Source organism: Vespula pensylvanica, chromosome 9 (assembly GCF_014466175.1).
Source record: "Vespula pensylvanica isolate Volc-1 chromosome 9, ASM1446617v1, whole genome shotgun sequence".
In the NCBI taxonomy this organism is placed as follows: Eukaryota; Metazoa; Arthropoda; class Insecta; order Hymenoptera; family Vespidae; genus Vespula; species Vespula pensylvanica.
In genome coordinates, this window is record NC_057693.1 from 3,001,491 (window position 1) to 3,020,167 (window position 18,677).

The window sequence follows — 18,677 nt, forward strand, 5'->3', positions numbered from 1 at the left end:
TACGTGTACAAGCTTCCCATTCGGTATTCTTCTGAAATTGCTAAATCGCATACTTTCGATTGATATTTCTATCACGCGACATCGATTCGCGATATTTTTGTCGAACGAGCTATGTAATTTACAAAGTACATTAAAAATAAAAGAAAAATAGTAAAAATGAAAAATTGAACAGTCGATATTACGCCGGCATCGATGAAGAAAATGTCCAAAGTATATTTATCTATACATACTGTTGGCGTCAAGCATAAAAATTCTTTTTTCTTACGAAATCTACCTTATCGATACGAGTAAACTGATCACTAGCGAGATCTTTCGTAGTTGACATTTAGCAACATACGGTCGGTCGATAAGGTAGAAAACTATAAATTTTTTCTATTAGAATATTATGAATATTTAAACAGCTTTGTATATACATACATCTATATATATGTATATATATAATATATAATACATAATATATAATATTTATAATATATATGATATATAATATATTATATATAAATATATACTATATAAACTTTGTTCTCCCTCTCTCTCCCTTTTTCTACATAACTGGAGAATATAATAATATAAATTAATCATTCTATCCTTCTTCAAAAAAAATCTATAAATCCAAAAAAAAAAAAAAAAGTCTAAGGATCATCGTCACACAGTTCCTTTTTTCAAATTCTAACAAAATGATTCTGAGAACTCTTCCTTTTTCCTTATTCGAAGATTCTTTGAATCATTGTCACCGTTCAATCTTACTGTTTATATCTTCCTAAGTGCTGCTTACGTATCGCGAAAGGCAAAGAAGGATAGAGCCAGTCGAGTATCGTCGCCGCAGCGGCAGCAGCAGTGGCAGCAGCAGCAGCAGCAGCAGCAGCAGCAGTAATAGCGGCAGAGTAGTAGTAGTAATATCAGTAGCAATAGGAAAAATAACGTTACGCTGGGAGAAGGAGGAGTGGTGTGTGGTGGACTGCTCTTGTCGTCGTGCTCGAGCGCAATCGTGCGGTAGAGTACTGCGAAACGGTGTGCGCGAAAGGCTGCATTCTCGCGCGTTTGCCTTCCGACCTAGTTTTCGCACGACGCCTTCCCGATTTTCGACAGTCTCTTTAGTTCTCTCTCTCTCTCTCTCTCTCTCTCTCTCTCTCTTTCTCTTTCTCTTTCTCCCTCCTTTACTCTTTCCATTTTGCAACGACGACTCCTCGTAGTACGGCCGGCCTCGCTCGGTGTTCGTGCGGATCGATCGCACGACGGAATGATGTCGCTTTGTACTCGTTGAGAAGCTCATGTGTTTCCGTGCTTCTTATTTTTCTTCATCGTCTCCATCGTTGCGTTGTCGTAGTCGTGTGTTCCGGCCTCTGAAACTTTTTCTTACTGTCTCTTTTTCTGATTAAAGAGAAAGGTTGATATAGGTAGATAAAGAAAGAAAGAGAAAGAGAGAGTGTGTGTGAGAGAGAGAGAGAGAGAGAGAGAGAGAGAGAGAAAGAAAGAGCGAGATAGATAGAGATTATAGACAAAGAGATAAGTTCAAACGGAAAATGCAAGACACAGCAGATAATTCGTCCAAATCGGTGCTTCTAAACACCTTCGTCGTGAAGAAGAAAAGATGTCGTGTGTATTTTCATCGTGGCACCCTCATCTGGGAAACGGAAAGACCACCTTATAGTAAGTCAGAAACGAAACGCGTTTTATTTATTACGACGTATTAGAAATAAACAAACGTGGACATACATATTTTCAAAATGTCATTACGTGCTTTTCTTACTCTACTAATTTAGCGAACTATTTCTATTTCCGAATACCTTTATGTTCGATTTTTTTGCCTTCTCTTTTTTTCCTTTTTCTCTTTTTTTTTCTTTCTTTTTCTCTCTTTCTTTCTTTTTTCTTTCTCTCTCTTTTTTTTTTTACAAGTTGCTTCTAATATCTTTTTTTTTTTTGTACTTTCTTCGCTGACCTTGAAATAGAAAGATGCACATATAGATACACAGTCTTTTTTTTCTATCGACTAGATTAATTTTGCGAATTTTGTGTGTTTACAAACGTTTAAGATTTTTCTTGATCTACGATACTAGTTTTTCTTGCGTATATACTTTAGAGAAAAAATAAAATAAAATAGAACGTTATAAAGGAAAGAATTGACAATTCTTAAACTCGAGAACATTCAATATATTTTCTTTTCTTTCAGTTTTCTTATCGAATTTTTCAATCGCGATATTCTATCTAATTCGATGTCGGAGATTAACTTATGAGAGATAAGACAAAATAACCAAGAATTTGGAGTTTTCGAAATGGAGTTTCGTAAATTAAGATATTGGAGATTAAAAGATACTAAAATACAAAGACTAATTTCTGATTAGATTCGTCACTTTCGTTCATTTACGATTGCATTATTTATTTTGTAAGCTCAATGTTTTTTTTTTTTTTTTTTTTTTGGATGAAAGATTAAATCGTAGAATTGTTAAATAAAAGTTTGTATTTCGAACGCTCGCGCGACGACCGTTCTTGAATGAAAGGAATGGTGGAAGTGGGTCGTACCGAGAAAATGCTACGATGCTTGACCTTGCCCTTTCATTTGTATGACACTGTTAGGAAGAAGAGCGGTAGTTGTCCATTGAAATCATAGATACAGTGACATTACCATGCTCCCATTTTTTTCTTTTGTTTTATTTTCGAAACGATTACGAGCATTCAACGTTATGAGCTTTTTTTCTTCTTGGATTTTTCTATCTTTTAAAGAAAGAAAAAGTTAATGATTCTTCTTTCTCTCTCTCTCTTTCTTTCTCTCTTTCTTTCACTCATTTACTCTTTTCTTCTTCTTTTTTCTTTCTCTCGAGTATACTTTATATAATTTTAAAAGGACTCCTTAGAGACTATGTTTCATTTAAGGAGAGTGTCTTCCATTTTGTAATTTAATATGTCCCCGTATATTTTTATGATATTTATATTGATTACAAGTAAAATTGCACATATTAATAAATAATAATTTTTTAATACTTTTACTCAGAAAACTTTAGCATTTATTTTATCTTTTGCCTGTGCATATATATGTGTATGTATGTATACGTAATCTTTATATTAACGAATCATATAACATAATTAACACGTATAACAATTCTTATTACGAATCATTCTCTCTCTCTCTCTCTCTCTCTCTCTCTCTCTCTCTCTCTCTTTTTCCTGAAATAATATTATTATTTATAACAAATTTCTTTTCCCATAATTTTATCTCATAGCTTTCGTTTAGATATAAATAAAGATATTCGTATTACATGGTTCACTCAATATATGTAGGAAACATAATCTTTATAATCTATCCTGTTTATATGAACGTACGAGTGAAGAATATTTAATGAGATTACTATCGTAAATCGATATTGTCAGACAAAAAAACAAAGACAAAGGAAAAGAAAAGAACGATATTGTCCAAAAATAAGTAAACTGTTTCAATAATATTTAACTTTTTATTAGAGAGAGAAAGAAAAAGAGGAAGAGATATTCGAATTCTTGAAGAATATCGATAGCTTTGACTGTCCAGTCACGTGGACATCAAAACATGTGTCGATACGTGCACGCGTTACGTCCTTGGATACGATTTGCATATCGTTCTACTTCCTTCTAATCAATAATACATACAAACTTATTTACTTTGTGATAATATTAATATTTAGCGGAGATTTAAATGAGTTTTATTGCGTTTTTTATTTTTTTGTTAATAATAATAATAATAATAATAATAATAATATGTAATTATTATATTCATTCGTTATGTAGAGTTTTAACAATAATATTAATAAACTATATTCGACTTGAAAGAAATTAATAAAACAACAATATTACATTCTTATAAACAACTAGTATATTCTTCCATATTCAAACGTGACGGATAGTTCAAGTTCAAGAAAAACATTTTTATACTTTCTTTTATCGAAGTAATGTACAATATCTAGCATTACTTCAAATCATCAGTGATGATTTGATTTGTGAAACAATTTTTCCGCTGGTTAAGTTTTATCGTTGTTTATTTGCGAAAGTGCAAATACGTGCTTAAGATGCTATCGGTGCATCGGAAGATCAAGAACCATTGGAATGAATTATTTTTTGCTGCACCCGGATTTAGAACTCTGGCCGTCGGATCCGATAGGAAACACGTTACCACTGCGCCATCCGTATATACAGCATAGAATTGACTATAGAACACAGAACATGGAACACAGAACATGGAACATGGAACATCGTTTTCTTGCGAAGATTGCCGAAGATAGCCGAAGATGCTAGACATTACCCTAGACTCAACCCCAAATGTAATCCAAAACGAAATTTCAGACACAACTCTAGATACAACCCTACCAATTATCGAAAATAGTCAAAAATAGTAGCTATGTTTCACTATTTTCGGCTATTCGATAGAAGCTGATCTCCTATCCCTTCTTATCTTTGAAATTCGGTGTTCAATCGGCATTAACATGCTTCCATTTACATATCCTCCATTATTAAGAATAAATTTGTACATTTTAGGTCAATGTAATTCAATTCAATTATTTTTCGTTTAGAAGCACATAAAGTCCGACTGAATTTATCTCTCCGTGAGATAAATAAGACAAGGCTAAATTTGAAGCTTAATAACTCAACAACGGCCTCTGTAAAAATTATATAATGTTTTGAAAACAATTTGATGTAAGATACAAGAATATATATTAAAGAATATGGCATTTCATTTCAAAATATAACCGTGATTTTGACAGGATTCTTCAAGATCATCACAAAGTTAAATAATTATCACTTGCGACGTGTTCCTTTTGACATCATACAACGTTCGTTTGGAACATTTTCTTTTTTGTATTTTTAATATTTGGGGAAATAATCGTGCGTATACATATAAACAGAATTTACTATACCGAATTATAAAATTATATAATAAGCGAATTATAAAATCGACATCTTGCTTGCAACGTAAAAGAAAAGGAAATAAAAAGAATTGCATAAGGCATAACATTTACATATTTAAACAAATTAATAAAGCAACAACGTTCTTACAAACAATTTTCACACACACACACATTTTAAAAATACTTGTAGTTTTATGTATCTACAACAAAAGAAAGAAAAAAAAAAAGAAAATAAAAACAAAAATTGCATAATAACATTTAATTAGCGAAACTATAATGAAGGTATACATAAGATAATGAAACATTTGCATTCATGAAAGGTGTGTCAACCTTTCTAGGTTTTTTGTTGTTGAGGTCAACTTATTGCTCGGTATTATCCTCACGCAACACGGAAAGAAACATGGACTCTGAAACTTGTTTAGTCACGTAGTAGTGAGTTTCTTGTCATAGGAAACCGTATGAATCGTTGATTCGCATTTCGAGAATCATTCGAAAGAGCACCGAAATCTATGTTTGTTTAAAGTTTTGAAACGACAGTGTTTATTATATTAACGAGATACTTACAAATGTATTAATAAATTCGTCTTTTCCTTCTAAGGTTGTTCACATCGTTCGAAGATCTTTACGATCCAAGGTCGTATTAATTGTAAGAGAATTTATTCCTGTGTGTGTGTGTGTGTGTGTGTGTGTGTAAGTACATGTTGCTTGGTATAGGGGCCGAGGTCGTTGAGTGCTTGAAATCGACTGAACTTCCTCTTTTGTGGACATAAAACCGGTTAAGTGAAAAATTATTATTTATTAGACTTCAAATTTTTCTTGTTTTTTAATTTTTTGTTCGTTTGTTCTATGTTTCAAATCTCAATGATAAGGAATACTGAAATTAATTTTTTTATTTCTTTTTATTTTTATTTTATATCTTGTTTATTTCTTCATAGAAAATACTAATTTTTCGAATTATGATTTCAGATTAAACAGAGTTTGTATTATACGTATTTATTGAGATAGTGTAATTCTCTCACAGAAATTAAATCAATACAGTGACGATAACTATTTGCTATGTAAAAGGACAGCTAGTTAGGAATGGAATGTATGACCCGAAGAAAAAGGCCGATTCACTAAAGGATTTCGAGAGCGAAAGGCTGTCGGGTTTTTTTTACAAGGAAACTAGTTGTTACGGCCTTCTCTACTGCATTCATTATCATCTATTAAAATTTTAACGATTAATAAATGTAGTTAAAATATTATACTACATGGAAATTATCAAAAAAGAAGAAAAAAGCAGTCAAAATAGAAAAAAAATAAAATAAAAAAGGTGACAAAAAAAAAAAAAAAGAAAAGAAACCGGAAAGAATATAATTTCGATAACGATTGACGTTTATCAGGATAGAAAGTGGTTAAATAACATCTACGATAAATCTTTGTATGTATAGAGTGTCCAAAAATAACATACTTACGTATTATACTATAAATTGATGATAGAAAAGAGAAACGAAAGAAAAAGAATATTTACTTTTGCAAATAGTTAGGATCTATTTTGCAGATAGTACATCAAGTTATACAAACGCTAAGTATTTTTAATTATCAAGTATATGTGTATTGTCATTTGAATTACGTTAGCATTATAAAAATATTTGCTGAGGTAATTTCGTCGACGTACATTTATCACTCATTTTATGCATTCTTTTTTATTTTTTTCTTTTTTTTTTCCTTGTAATTGAACATATAATTTTGCATCGATTTGCATTTCTTATTGAAGTTATGCAAGGTTGATTGAAACGCGAGATTTTTGGTTAAAGTTCCTTTCTCTCTTCTAGTTTCTCTCTTTCTTTCATTCTGTCCTCTCTATAGTTGATTCTACATATTATAATCGACATAGAAACACACACACAAGAAGACTATCGAATAAAACTATCGAAAGAAACTCGTTTTTCTTTTCAGTGGAACGTTCATTGAATTAATTATAACATTTATAATAACACGCATTCATATTATAAAGTCATATTAAAATCGCGATGGTTGGCTTACATTTTCTTCCCTCGTTCATGTACGTATATCTATGTACATATGTTACATATGTGTATATGAACATAATATATTTATATACGATAGAAATATTTTTAAATATGCATCGGTGTCATATAAGATTTAGGAGTGTCACTCCTAATTTTTCCTTTTTAACTCCTAATTTCACTCTCTTTACTTTTTATAACATTCTTCATTCATTTTCTTTATAATTTGATAATAATCTTGTTTAGTATACAATACATATGAAAGAATTGTAATTGCATCTAAGTGTTCTTCAATTTATGATATCGTCATAAATAATGGTGATTGATTGATATTACTCGAATGTAAACATAGATTGAGAACCATTGAAATATTCGTCATCTCGTTTCATTCCATTACGTTGGTTAATATTCTTGAGAACCACTGAAAACTTTCTTTATCTTATATTTTATTCACTTCTTGGAACGACACATATGTAATGAATCTAATGAAAAGATTATGTAATAATTTTATAAAAGATGAAAGAGAAATATATATACCTATAGTAGAACTACAAATAATCTGAGTTGTTAATGTTCTATGTGATAATTATATCGAGTTTACAGTTAAAGATAAGAATATCTATAGTACTTATGAAGGTATACTTTAATGTGCTTTCATTTAAAGATAGAAAGTAAATTAGTAATTTTAGCGATAATGACGGCTAACGTATATGCCTCATTGAACGTGGCAATGTCTGCGTTCTGTTGTGTTATTGGTGCTGGTTCTGTTGCTGTGCAGACGAAGTATTTTAATAAAATGTTTGCATTCTCTGACGTACTAACGTAAAATGATGACGATTAATCTTTTTTTCTTCTCTCTTTTTCTTTTTTTTTCTTTTCTTTTCATCCTGCTTTCGAATTTTTATTTATTGTCGAGATTAAGATCGTTTTACATTTTTTTTCCTCTCCTCTCTTACGTTCTTAATAATGTTGATATTTTGTTCAATTAAAAAAAGAAAGGAAAAAATGAATAAATAAATATATAAATGAAAAAGTTTTATGAAATATGAATGAATATACGAGAGAATAGATAGTACATGTTGTAATATATATTTATGTATTTTAAAAACGATATCGTCCACAATTGAATTTTGATCAAACACTTATTTGTTTACATTCGTATGTATTACGTCGAATATCAATTTCGATTTGTATTCGTTGTACGAACGAAAAGAATACTTAACGATAGTTATGTCAGCACGTGCATAATCGACAGATGTTACTGAACCATAAAACGATTATGGTAGACCTACAACATCGTTTGACGTCTAATAAATAACGATAAATCGATTGAACGTTTTCTTAGATAAAATCCATATTTTATATGTATATTATGTATATAAATAAATCACTGACATTTCCAGTTCTATTATTCGGATCTGAATTATTTTATTTTAATATCAAAAAATATGAACCTGGAAAAAGGCAATTCTTATTCTTTCTTGAAAGAACGAAAATGTTTAAGAAAAAAAAAAAAAAAAACAACAACATAAAGACTTGTTGCTAATTTAAGTACAATTTACGAATTTGAGATTATGTATTATTTGTTTGATATTTCGAGATAAACGTAACATTTTATTGATAACGAATGTCATTCGATCCAGGTTATTTTTGATCTCCCTTCTCTCGTCTCTTTAAATAACTGTATTTGATTTCGATCGTTTCTGAATCTATATATGTATATATAAAATCAAATAGAGGTATAATTATGTATATTTTATAATGTTATACTTGACACGAAGATATCCAAGAAACTCAAATTCTAAGATCACTTACAATTATTTATAATAAAAAGACGGATAATAAATATTAGTTAGCTCGTGGTTGCGCAACACGTTTGTCTCTTTAAGTTGTTCTTTGAAAATTTTTCTCATCGTTGTTTGTAAACAATTGTTCTTTTATTCATTTTGATTGGTTACCAAGAAATGCTTTTAGCTAACAATAAGTGTAAATTAAAGCTCTGAACACGCTTGCAATAGTATGTTTGTATGTATGTATGTATGTGTGTATATATATATATTAAATAATTTTGTATATATAAAAATATATATTATATATAAAATAAATTTAAATAATTAAAATATCTTTTGACTTACATCTATTCACTTATATTTCGTTTCAAGTATTTAACCTTATTTAAGTTCATTTAGAGCTTGTCACAATGTACTATTTATCGAATATCGTAGCTTATCTGTATGATATATATATATATATATATATATATATATATATATATATATCGTAGCTTTTATGGTATATATATGAATATTTTTACATAAAAAGTTATTTTCTTTTCCTTTTTATGTTCTTTTATCGTTGTTTACTTTAAACCTGACTTTAATGATATTCTAATCTCTCTTGTCATATACATTTAAGTTGAATAAGAAATCAAGTATCGAAAATTTTCATGTTCATATATGTGTGTGTGTGTGTGTGTGTGTGTGTGTGTGTCGATTGCCTTTTATTACTCGGTCTAATTGTATAATTATTTTTTTATTTGTACTTATAAATAATCATTTATGTTTCCTTTTAAAATTAATTAACATTTATAGAATTTGTGTGTGTATATATATATATATATATATATATATATATATATATATATATATATAAGTACATATATGTAGATACAACTCATAAGTACGCAAATACTTCCAAAGGAATTTATTTCTTTCCATTTCCACGTCTAAGAATCGTTATTTAAAAATTGGTTGATATTGCTAAGACTAATCTAATCGTCAGGAATAAAATCAGCGATATTAATCATTCGTTTTCATAAAACCATGAGTGTTTTCAAGGAAATCGATTCAAGAGTACGTACATACTTATAGATAAGATACGTGTATTATAACGATCGTTTTTTATATTTATATTGTTTTCAAAAATATGAAGAAAAGAAAAGAAAATTATAGTCATTTATATATATACATATATATATATTTGATAAAAATTTAATTGTTATATTATCTTTTTCAAGAATATAAAAGTGAAATAAAATTGTGATTATTTCTTTATCATCACATTGAATTGAATCGTTAAATTTAATCATTATATTATTTTTGCAGAAATATTATAAGACATTAATAAGCAAAATTATGATAATTTCTCTATTTCATTAAATTTAATCATTAATTAGTTTCATTCCATTAACATCTACGATCATTATATGCTATCCCGAGATGATATATCTTTTTTTTAAAATGATATGAAATTTACTTTCTCAGCAAGATGGTCGCTTCCAATGACGGACGTTCTGGCGGTACGGTACGGAGATGATTGGATTCATGGCGTTAATGTCAAGGAAAAACAAGCGTCGACCTCGCCCACGTCACCGATAGTATGCCCAACGAATTTCATTTTACATTATGCCGTGAGAGGACCGAAAAACAAATGGAGTCATCACAGTGTTACCATGAGCCATACTGACCCTCGGCAGATTGCTTCTTGGGTGAAAACCATTCGAAATTATCTTTTAGGTGAGTATCTCAATAATAAAAAGAAATAAACATATACACATAGAGAAAGAGAGAGAGAGAGAGAGAGAGAGAGAGAGAGAGAGAGAGAGAGAGAGAGAGAGAGAGAGAGAGAGAGAGAGAGAGAAAGAGAGACGAAGAAAAAGAATTAATTTACGTCTAATCAATTTCGAGATAAGAAACATTTTATTTTTCTTACCATTGATTAATCAAATGTACTCGATAAAATGTTAATGTTTAAATGTTTAAATTTAACTTAATTGATTACACACTTTTCACGATTTCCTTAGACGGATTCCTGATTAAATAAAAGTTTATTAAAAAGAAGAAAAAAAAATATAACACAAGGTTTCGAAAATTTCCATTGATAATTAAACTTGTGAAACCTTTTACCTGTATAATTTTAAAACAAACATTTTAAAAAGAAGAAGAAAGGAAGGGGAGAAAGAACGTGACTTTTCTTGAAATGACGAACTTCAAGGACAATTATTTATCGAAAATAAAGATAATTGTTGTCAAAGCTGAAATTAAAAAACTGACTTACCAGACTATCGATAACTTAATTGCTTGTTTCTTTTTTTTTTTTTTTTTTTTTTAATTACCATTCTACGTTACCAACGATCAAGAAAATAAGAGAAGAATAAAAAAAAAAGAACATGAGATTGAATGTCTCTGAGAATCTTAATTAACCCATTAAATTTTAATATCATCTAAACGTGATTACATCATCGATGAATAGTAGTTATTTGCCGTGCGAAAACATACTTTTCAATTTATTCTTTATTTCTCTCTTTACTATTTATTCTTATCTCTCTCTCTCTCTCTCTGTCGCTGTCTCTCTCTGTCTCTCTCTTTTGTTTCTGTTTTTCATTCGTTAGAAGAATATTAAGAGACAGTTGATCGTTTCGTTCGTTTATTATTGGCTCGAGCGTACGACATTGCACGCACGTAGAAAAGAGAAAGAGAGAGAAACAACGAGACGCGAATGCATTTTATGTAAGCATATCTCGTAGCGCACGAAACCATTCCTTTCTTACTTTATAATTCATGCATTTCATAATTTTTATTTTGCTAAATATATACATGTAATTACTTCTACCTTATGTTTTCTTTTACAATGCACTTATTGTAATTATTATCTTTTAGTATTCGATTCTTAGGCTAACTCTAATTTGACCTTTGTTTAGTTTTTGATGTCTCATGTATATACACGACGTACACACACACACACACACACACACACACACACACACACACACACACACACACACACACACACACACACACACACACACACACACACACACACACACACACACACACACACACACACACCCGAAATATTTGTAAAATAATTAAAAAAAAAATTGCTTTACTATTGACTTGATTTATTAAACGAATTAAACGTAGTGCCACTTTAGAAATGATATCGAATTGTAAGAGAAAATACTGTTGTCACGTCAGCTTGTTATTATAACCTTGTAGTAAAGTATGTTTAACTTTATACACGTACATATACATACGTGCTCGTGCTAAGTGATTGTTAGATAAAAAAAATTGTTACCTACTGATTTGTTTTATTAAAGGAATTAAATGAAGCGTAACGTCAATTCATGTGCGGAAGACTTTCAGGGAAAAATACTATTCTCACGATAGCTTGTTATAACGTCATAATGCAAAGGATTAAAATACATTTTACGACATTGATCATTTTTCTTTGTCTCGATTTATTTCTTGTATTTTCGGTGTCGAATATGTATAGTTTAGTGGGGGAAAAAAAAACAAAGAAAAACATGGCCACCATTAAAATGGCTCGTCGTTGAGAAAAATGGATGTAAGTAAATATAATACTTACGAGTAACGTGATGATTGATTTATGTTGCACGTCAGATGTTATGTCTAAACTGTATAACCGTACTGGTTTGCCCGTTACGAATAGTCGTTTTTCTTTACATTATTGATCTGCTTTTTCACCTATCATTTTACGTGTCTACTGTTAAGTGTTATTTAATTCAATTAACGTTTGACAATTACGAGCGAAATATCTAATTATCGGTACTGATTAACGATTGAATCTTTATTCATGACACAATGTCGATACTACAGGATTAAATTAGTTATTTAATCATTCGTTAAATTAATGATTGTGGATTAAAATTTTCATTGAATAAATTAATAATAACGAAATATAATAAATTGATAATCGTGATCTGCTGAATAAATGAATTTAATGATTTGCGGCTTGATTATAAATTAGTTTGTCAATGATAAAAAGGACCATGTTTAAAAAGATTTAATGATATACGATGAATTATTTATAATTTGTAAATTTCAATCATTGACGAAAGTTTTTTTTTTTTTTTTATAAATACACTGCAATTCATTAAATCGTTTTATTCATAAGTATTTTGTGAATCATTGATGAACTAATCTGTAGAAACATAAATCACGGAATCGTTAAATTCTACGTATGATTACAAAACAGATATATTGTGTAACTATATTGAAGAATTATTTCCATATTAACTATTATTTCGATTCATTTTGAATCGACAATGATAAGAAAAACTATGAAATATCTTATGACGCTAGATTATTGAAAATTAAGAATGACAAAATAAATTTTCCACGATATGATTTTTATATCGATATAATTGTTGTTTTGAAAACAATGTGTTGTTTCTAATTCTTCTAATAAAATGATGTTATTTGTATCGATTTATTTTATTTCTCAAAAAATCTGTACGTTAACGACAGTAAAATTATTGCTTCAGGTATGACGTATCGTCCGCGGAAAGTGATGTTATTCGTGAACCCCATAGGTGGTAAAAAGAAGGGCTTGAAAATATGGGAAAAAGATGTACAACCTTTGATGACCATCGCTGGTATTGAAACGAAGATGATGATTACCGAAAGGGCAGGACACATACGTGAAACTCTGCTTACAGCCGATTTGAGTGACCTTCACGTAAGAAATGAATTTTTCATATTATAAATTTATTTATTTTTGTCCCTCTATATCGAGGACCTATAAGAACAAATTATCTTTTTCATTATACTTGATAATTTCTTTTAAATATTACAATTGGATATCAGTTGCTAAAGTAGAACATCGAATAACTGTAAGTTATATACTTTTCATATCGAGTTCAAATAATTGCTATGGAGAATAAATAAAAAATTAATACGTATATGTCGAGCGAGAAAGAGAAAAAGAAATATAAAAATAAAAAATTGAGTAATATTTCTATATCATGTATATTCAGTTTGTTAATAAGTCATGTATTGAAATTTCTAGAAAAAAATATTGAGTATTATATTGTTTATTTAAATATAAAATATTACAAAAATTCTATCATTACTTATTGATAAACTGAATACGTTGCAATTAAATATATTTCATATCTTTTATTATATTTAGTATTTTTTTCTTTTTCTTTACAAAAATTCCTTGATAAACCTAATACAATGAAAATTAAATATATTTCCTATCTAAATGAGTATTATTATATTCAATATTTTTTTTTTAATTTCTATATCACTTATTGATAAATTAAATACGTTAAAAACTAAATATATTTCAAATCCAAATGAACGTTATTGTATTCAGTATTTTTTTCTACAAAAATTTCTTATTGATAAACCTAATATATTATAAATTAAATACATTTTATATCTAAATGCGCATTATTCTTTTTAATTTTTTCTATAAATTCTAGCATTACTTATTAATGTTTTTAATTTGTGGATTACTGATTAATTAACTGTCAGAAAATCATCATGGTTGAAAAAGAAATCTTTGTTCCAAAGAAAACTCTCGATAGCGTTTTAATAGGTTTTTACTGTGTTTATTTTGTTTAAAGTAAAAGGTCTGTTTTAATCGAAGAAATTCGATTCACCCTGCCGTGATAAACAACTTCAATACAAGAATGTCTATTCTTCTTGAATGTGGTAAGACTCGAATAAACATTGAGAAATCGATTTCATTGTAAATTAATCGTGTTCTACTTTAGTTTTTCATTAAAATTGAATAATGTCACGAACATGCACGCTGTTTCTATCGACATATTCATATCGGATTTCTAATCGTTTTTCTTTTTCTCTTTGTCTTTTTTATTCTTTTCATAGTAACCACGTAATTATCCTATAGCCATGCTATAAACGTAACGTTGATGTATCTATATTCTTCGAAAAGTTTATTGAAAAGTGAAAGTTCGTTTACTTAAAAGTAGGTACATCCAATCGATAAATCTAATGTTGACCTTGACATAGGATACTATTAAATTATAAATATTCTTGATTATATAAGACGATTAAAAAAAAGCCACATTGGGAAAAAAGAAACTAGAAAGATTAACGAGTCGATTGCTAAGTGAAATTTATCTAACTTATATATATATTTTTTTCAATAATTTTACTAAAAATATGTTTACAATGGAATTTCTTAAACCTATATTTTCTATATTTTATTTTCATGCAATATTTTTAAATTTATATTCTATTTTTGTATAATATTTTAGAATTCATATTCTATTCTTATATGATATTTGAAAAGTTATATTGTATATTTATATAATATTTTACGATTTATATACTATATCTATATAACGTTTAAAATTTTATATAATACTAAATTCCTTACTATTATTATGACCGGTGATATATCTTGATAAATGTTATAAATATTTTTAAAAATTATTAGCGAAATATTAACAGAATATTACCTCGAAATTTAAACGTCGATGAAAAATTATTATTAAGTAAATTTTTTCTTTTAGGCGATCGTTTGTATCGGTGGTGATGGTACCTTCGCTGAAGTTTTTAATGGTTTGGTCTTGAGAGCTGCCAAAGAACAACAAATCGATCCAGACGACCCAGAGGCAAGATTGCCATCTCCCACCCTACCAGTCGGTGTTATACCTAGCGGGAGTACAGACACTGTGGCCTATAGTTTGCATGGTTTGTTTTGTTTACTTATGTATGGACCTATAGCTATATACATACATATATACGTGCTACTAACATAATAAACTTGCGTTCGATCAAATAGTTTGAAAGTGGAACAACAAAAAAGGACTGGATGGTTATTCTTTTTTTCTCTTTTTTTTTTTTTACTGATCTTATAAACAGATTATCTTACAGTATAGTTACCTTATAAATATTCTTTTTCATTTTGATTTTTTTCATTCTTAGGTACGACCGACGTGCAAACAGCGGCTATACATATCATTTTTGGCGATACAACTGGATTGGACCTCTCCTCCGTCCATAGTAATCGTTCCTTATTAAGGCTTTACGCGAGTGTTCTCAGTTATGGATACCTCGGTGATGTCATACGCGATAGCGAGAAATTTCGATGGATGGGACCTCAGAGATACGATTATTCTGGTGAGAAAGAAAGAACGAAGGAAAAACGTTAAATATGTCATGTCAAAAATGTTTTTTATTTCAATTGAGAATAATATTTATATTTTGCATATAATGTAATCTTCTTTGGATACTTATAAATAATTTATGAATTCACACTGGAATCGATGAATATTTTTATTCAAAATATAAAAGTGATAAAATATTATATTGCGAATGATCTTTGACACATATTTATAATTTTTTCTTGATAGTAACAAAAAAAAAGATTGAGATACGATCAAGTTTGTTCGAGACAGCACGCCAGCAGTATTTTTTTTTTTTTTTAAAATTTAGTAATTTTTTATTTGAACATGATAAAAGATTTCTTTGCAGGTTTCAAAAAAATTATTGCCAACAAAGGATACGAAGGCGAAATACAATTACTTTCGGATCCCTGTCATCCGGCGGCAAGTACGAGGTGTATGAAAAATTGTTCGAGATGTTTGCAACATATGCACAATAGCGTTCCTGATAAAGAAATTTCGAGTAAGCGACAGAAGAATTGTATTTTTCTTATCAATACTGATTCCGTTTAAGCGATCAAGCCGTTATTATATCTAATTTTCATAATATGATACGATCTACATAAAATTATTTTTATATATGACTTATTTTCATAACAATACGATATGATTTTCAATAAATTTGTTTTTTCTTATTACATATTTATTTATTCCTTATTTATAGGGTGGTTGACAGTTCAAGGTAAATTTTTTATGGTTAACGGTGCGAACGTTTCATGCGCCTGTTCGAGAAGTCCAATGGGTTTCAGTCCACATTGTCACATAGGCGATGGTTGTGTCGACATCATTTTGGTTCGGCATACGTCCTTCATAAACAATATTAGAATGTTGCTGAGACTTTCTAGCAAACAAAAAACTCTGGTAAGTTTAAGCTTTATCAATTTATATTTTAAGGGTAACGTAGGAATCTGAATGAAAAAAAAAAGAAAATCCTAAATTTGTTTGACCTCATGTTTCTTTCGATAGTACGACTTACCCTTCGTCGAGGTGTACAGAGCAAGAGAATTCACATTCCGTGCCCTGCCAACGTTGCATTTGCAGACTGAAAACAATGTCCAAAGGTCACAGAAAACTTCAGGCCTTAGCGTGTGGAATTGCGATGGCGAAGTGATCGAAAATTCTAATGTCAAAATAAGGTACGAGAAATGTCACGATTAAATAAATAAAAGAAATATTTCGATAGGTCAAAGAAAAGATAAAAATAAAATAAAAACAAGAAGATTTCTAATGACAATTTTAATGACCAAAATAATAAGAGATGAAAAAAGTAACGATTAAGAAAATAAATAAGAGACATATTACATAAAAGAAAAAGAATAAGTTAAAGGAGAAAAGTAAAAAATTATGACAATTAATGATAAATTATTTTTGATTAGGGTACACTGCCAGTTATTGAGCGTTTATACGAGACGAGCTCAAGATTCGGTTGCAGACTCGTCGTCTTGTTTTTGTTCCATATGAACATTGAGTTTTACTGCTGGTACTAAAACAAAACGAAGAAAGAAAAAGAACAAGAAACAAGAAGAAGAAAAAGATGGAGAAGAAGAAGAACAACAACAACAAGAACAAGAAGAAGAAGAAAGAAAAACATCGCAATGTAAAACACGAATAATTAGGAGAGAACACGATTGCAAGATTAGTAGTATAGTAATTCTTTCGGTGGCTTGCAATGATGGCATCGAAATCACAAAGTTCCTTTTCAAGCTTGCCCTCGAAAATGATATATCGTCATTAACGATACCCATCGAGTGAGCTATTAAATCTTTGTATCGTTTGATGATGACAAATGACCATCGAATACGTCCTCAAGATAAATTTCCAGAGTCATTCTTATGGCTCCCATTAATTCGAGAAAGAGATAGAGAGAGAAAGAGAGAGGCAGATATAGATAGATAGATACATAGATAGATAGATAGAGATAGAGAGAGAGAGAGAGAGAGAGAGAGAGAGAGAGAGAGAGAGAGAGAGAGAGAGAGAGAGAGAGAGAGAGAGAGAGAGAGAGAGAGAGAGAGAGAGAGAGAGAGAGAGAGAGAGAGAGAGAGAGAGAGAGAAACAGAGTTATTGATATATTTCTTTTAGTGAATTACTTCCCAAATATGATTCTATGTCCAAATGGTCTTCTTGATAATTATGTTATATATTATAATATTAATATTGATCCCATTATTATTATTATTATTATTATTACTATTATTATTATTATTATTATTATTATTATTATTATTATTATTATTATTGTTACTATTACGACCGTCATTAATATTATATTATCATAAGTATTATTACTAATGAGTTATGCATAGGCTGACTTATAAAAAAAAATCGAACACATAGAACGTGATAGTCGTTGTACATAGAAAAAAAAAAGAAAGAAAGAAAAGAAAAGAGAAATCGATTTGCATTTATAACGATTTCATTGAATTTACAATGAAGAAAGATGAAAGATTGAGTAAACATTAGTCGTACTGTGATTGAGCCTGTGTTTAACTGTTTTCGTACTTAATAATAAAGATTCGATTATTTATACTTGCTGGTAGATTCTAGAGCGTGTCTAGATCTGTGAAAATTTCCTTTTGAATACAAAAAAATACAAGCAAATTGAGTTTGAACAGTTCATGTAACTGATATGAAAAGTTAACGAGTATCGTGCTCTCTGCTTTTTCTTTTCTTTTTTTAGGACTCTCTCGAGTGATTTTGAAAGAAAGAAAGAAACAAAGAAAAACAAAGAGAGGGAGAGAGAGAGAGAGAGAGAGAGAGAATATGCACTCGTTTTAGACTGGCACATTCATGTAAATTTTCGATTTAAACCATAGCTTTATATCACGTATGAATCAAAAAAAAAAAAAAAAAAAA

At 29.3% G+C, this 18,677-nt stretch overlaps 1 protein-coding gene across 2 annotated transcripts; it reads left to right on the forward strand.

Annotated features, from left to right (window-relative positions):
- Positions 1-858: 858 nt before the first annotated feature.
- On the forward strand, positions 859-18,536 carry LOC122631917 (ceramide kinase). 2 transcript variants are annotated; one of them, XM_043818138.1, is made up of 9 exons: positions 859-1,650; positions 10,144-10,395; positions 13,167-13,360; positions 15,171-15,351; positions 15,586-15,780; positions 16,135-16,287; positions 16,489-16,685; positions 16,791-16,960; positions 17,201-18,536. In XM_043818138.1, exons 1-9 carry the CDS (start codon positions 1,524-1,526, stop codon positions 17,283-17,285), a joined length of 1,554 nt encoding a protein of 517 aa, XP_043674073.1. In that variant the 5' UTR covers positions 859-1,523; the 3' UTR covers positions 17,286-18,536. The 2 variants fall into 2 exon arrangements, with proteins under 2 accessions (XP_043674073.1, XP_043674074.1); XM_043818139.1 differs by having other exon boundaries at positions 1,512-1,650; positions 10,148-10,395.
- The last annotated feature ends 141 nt before the right edge of the window (positions 18,537-18,677 follow it).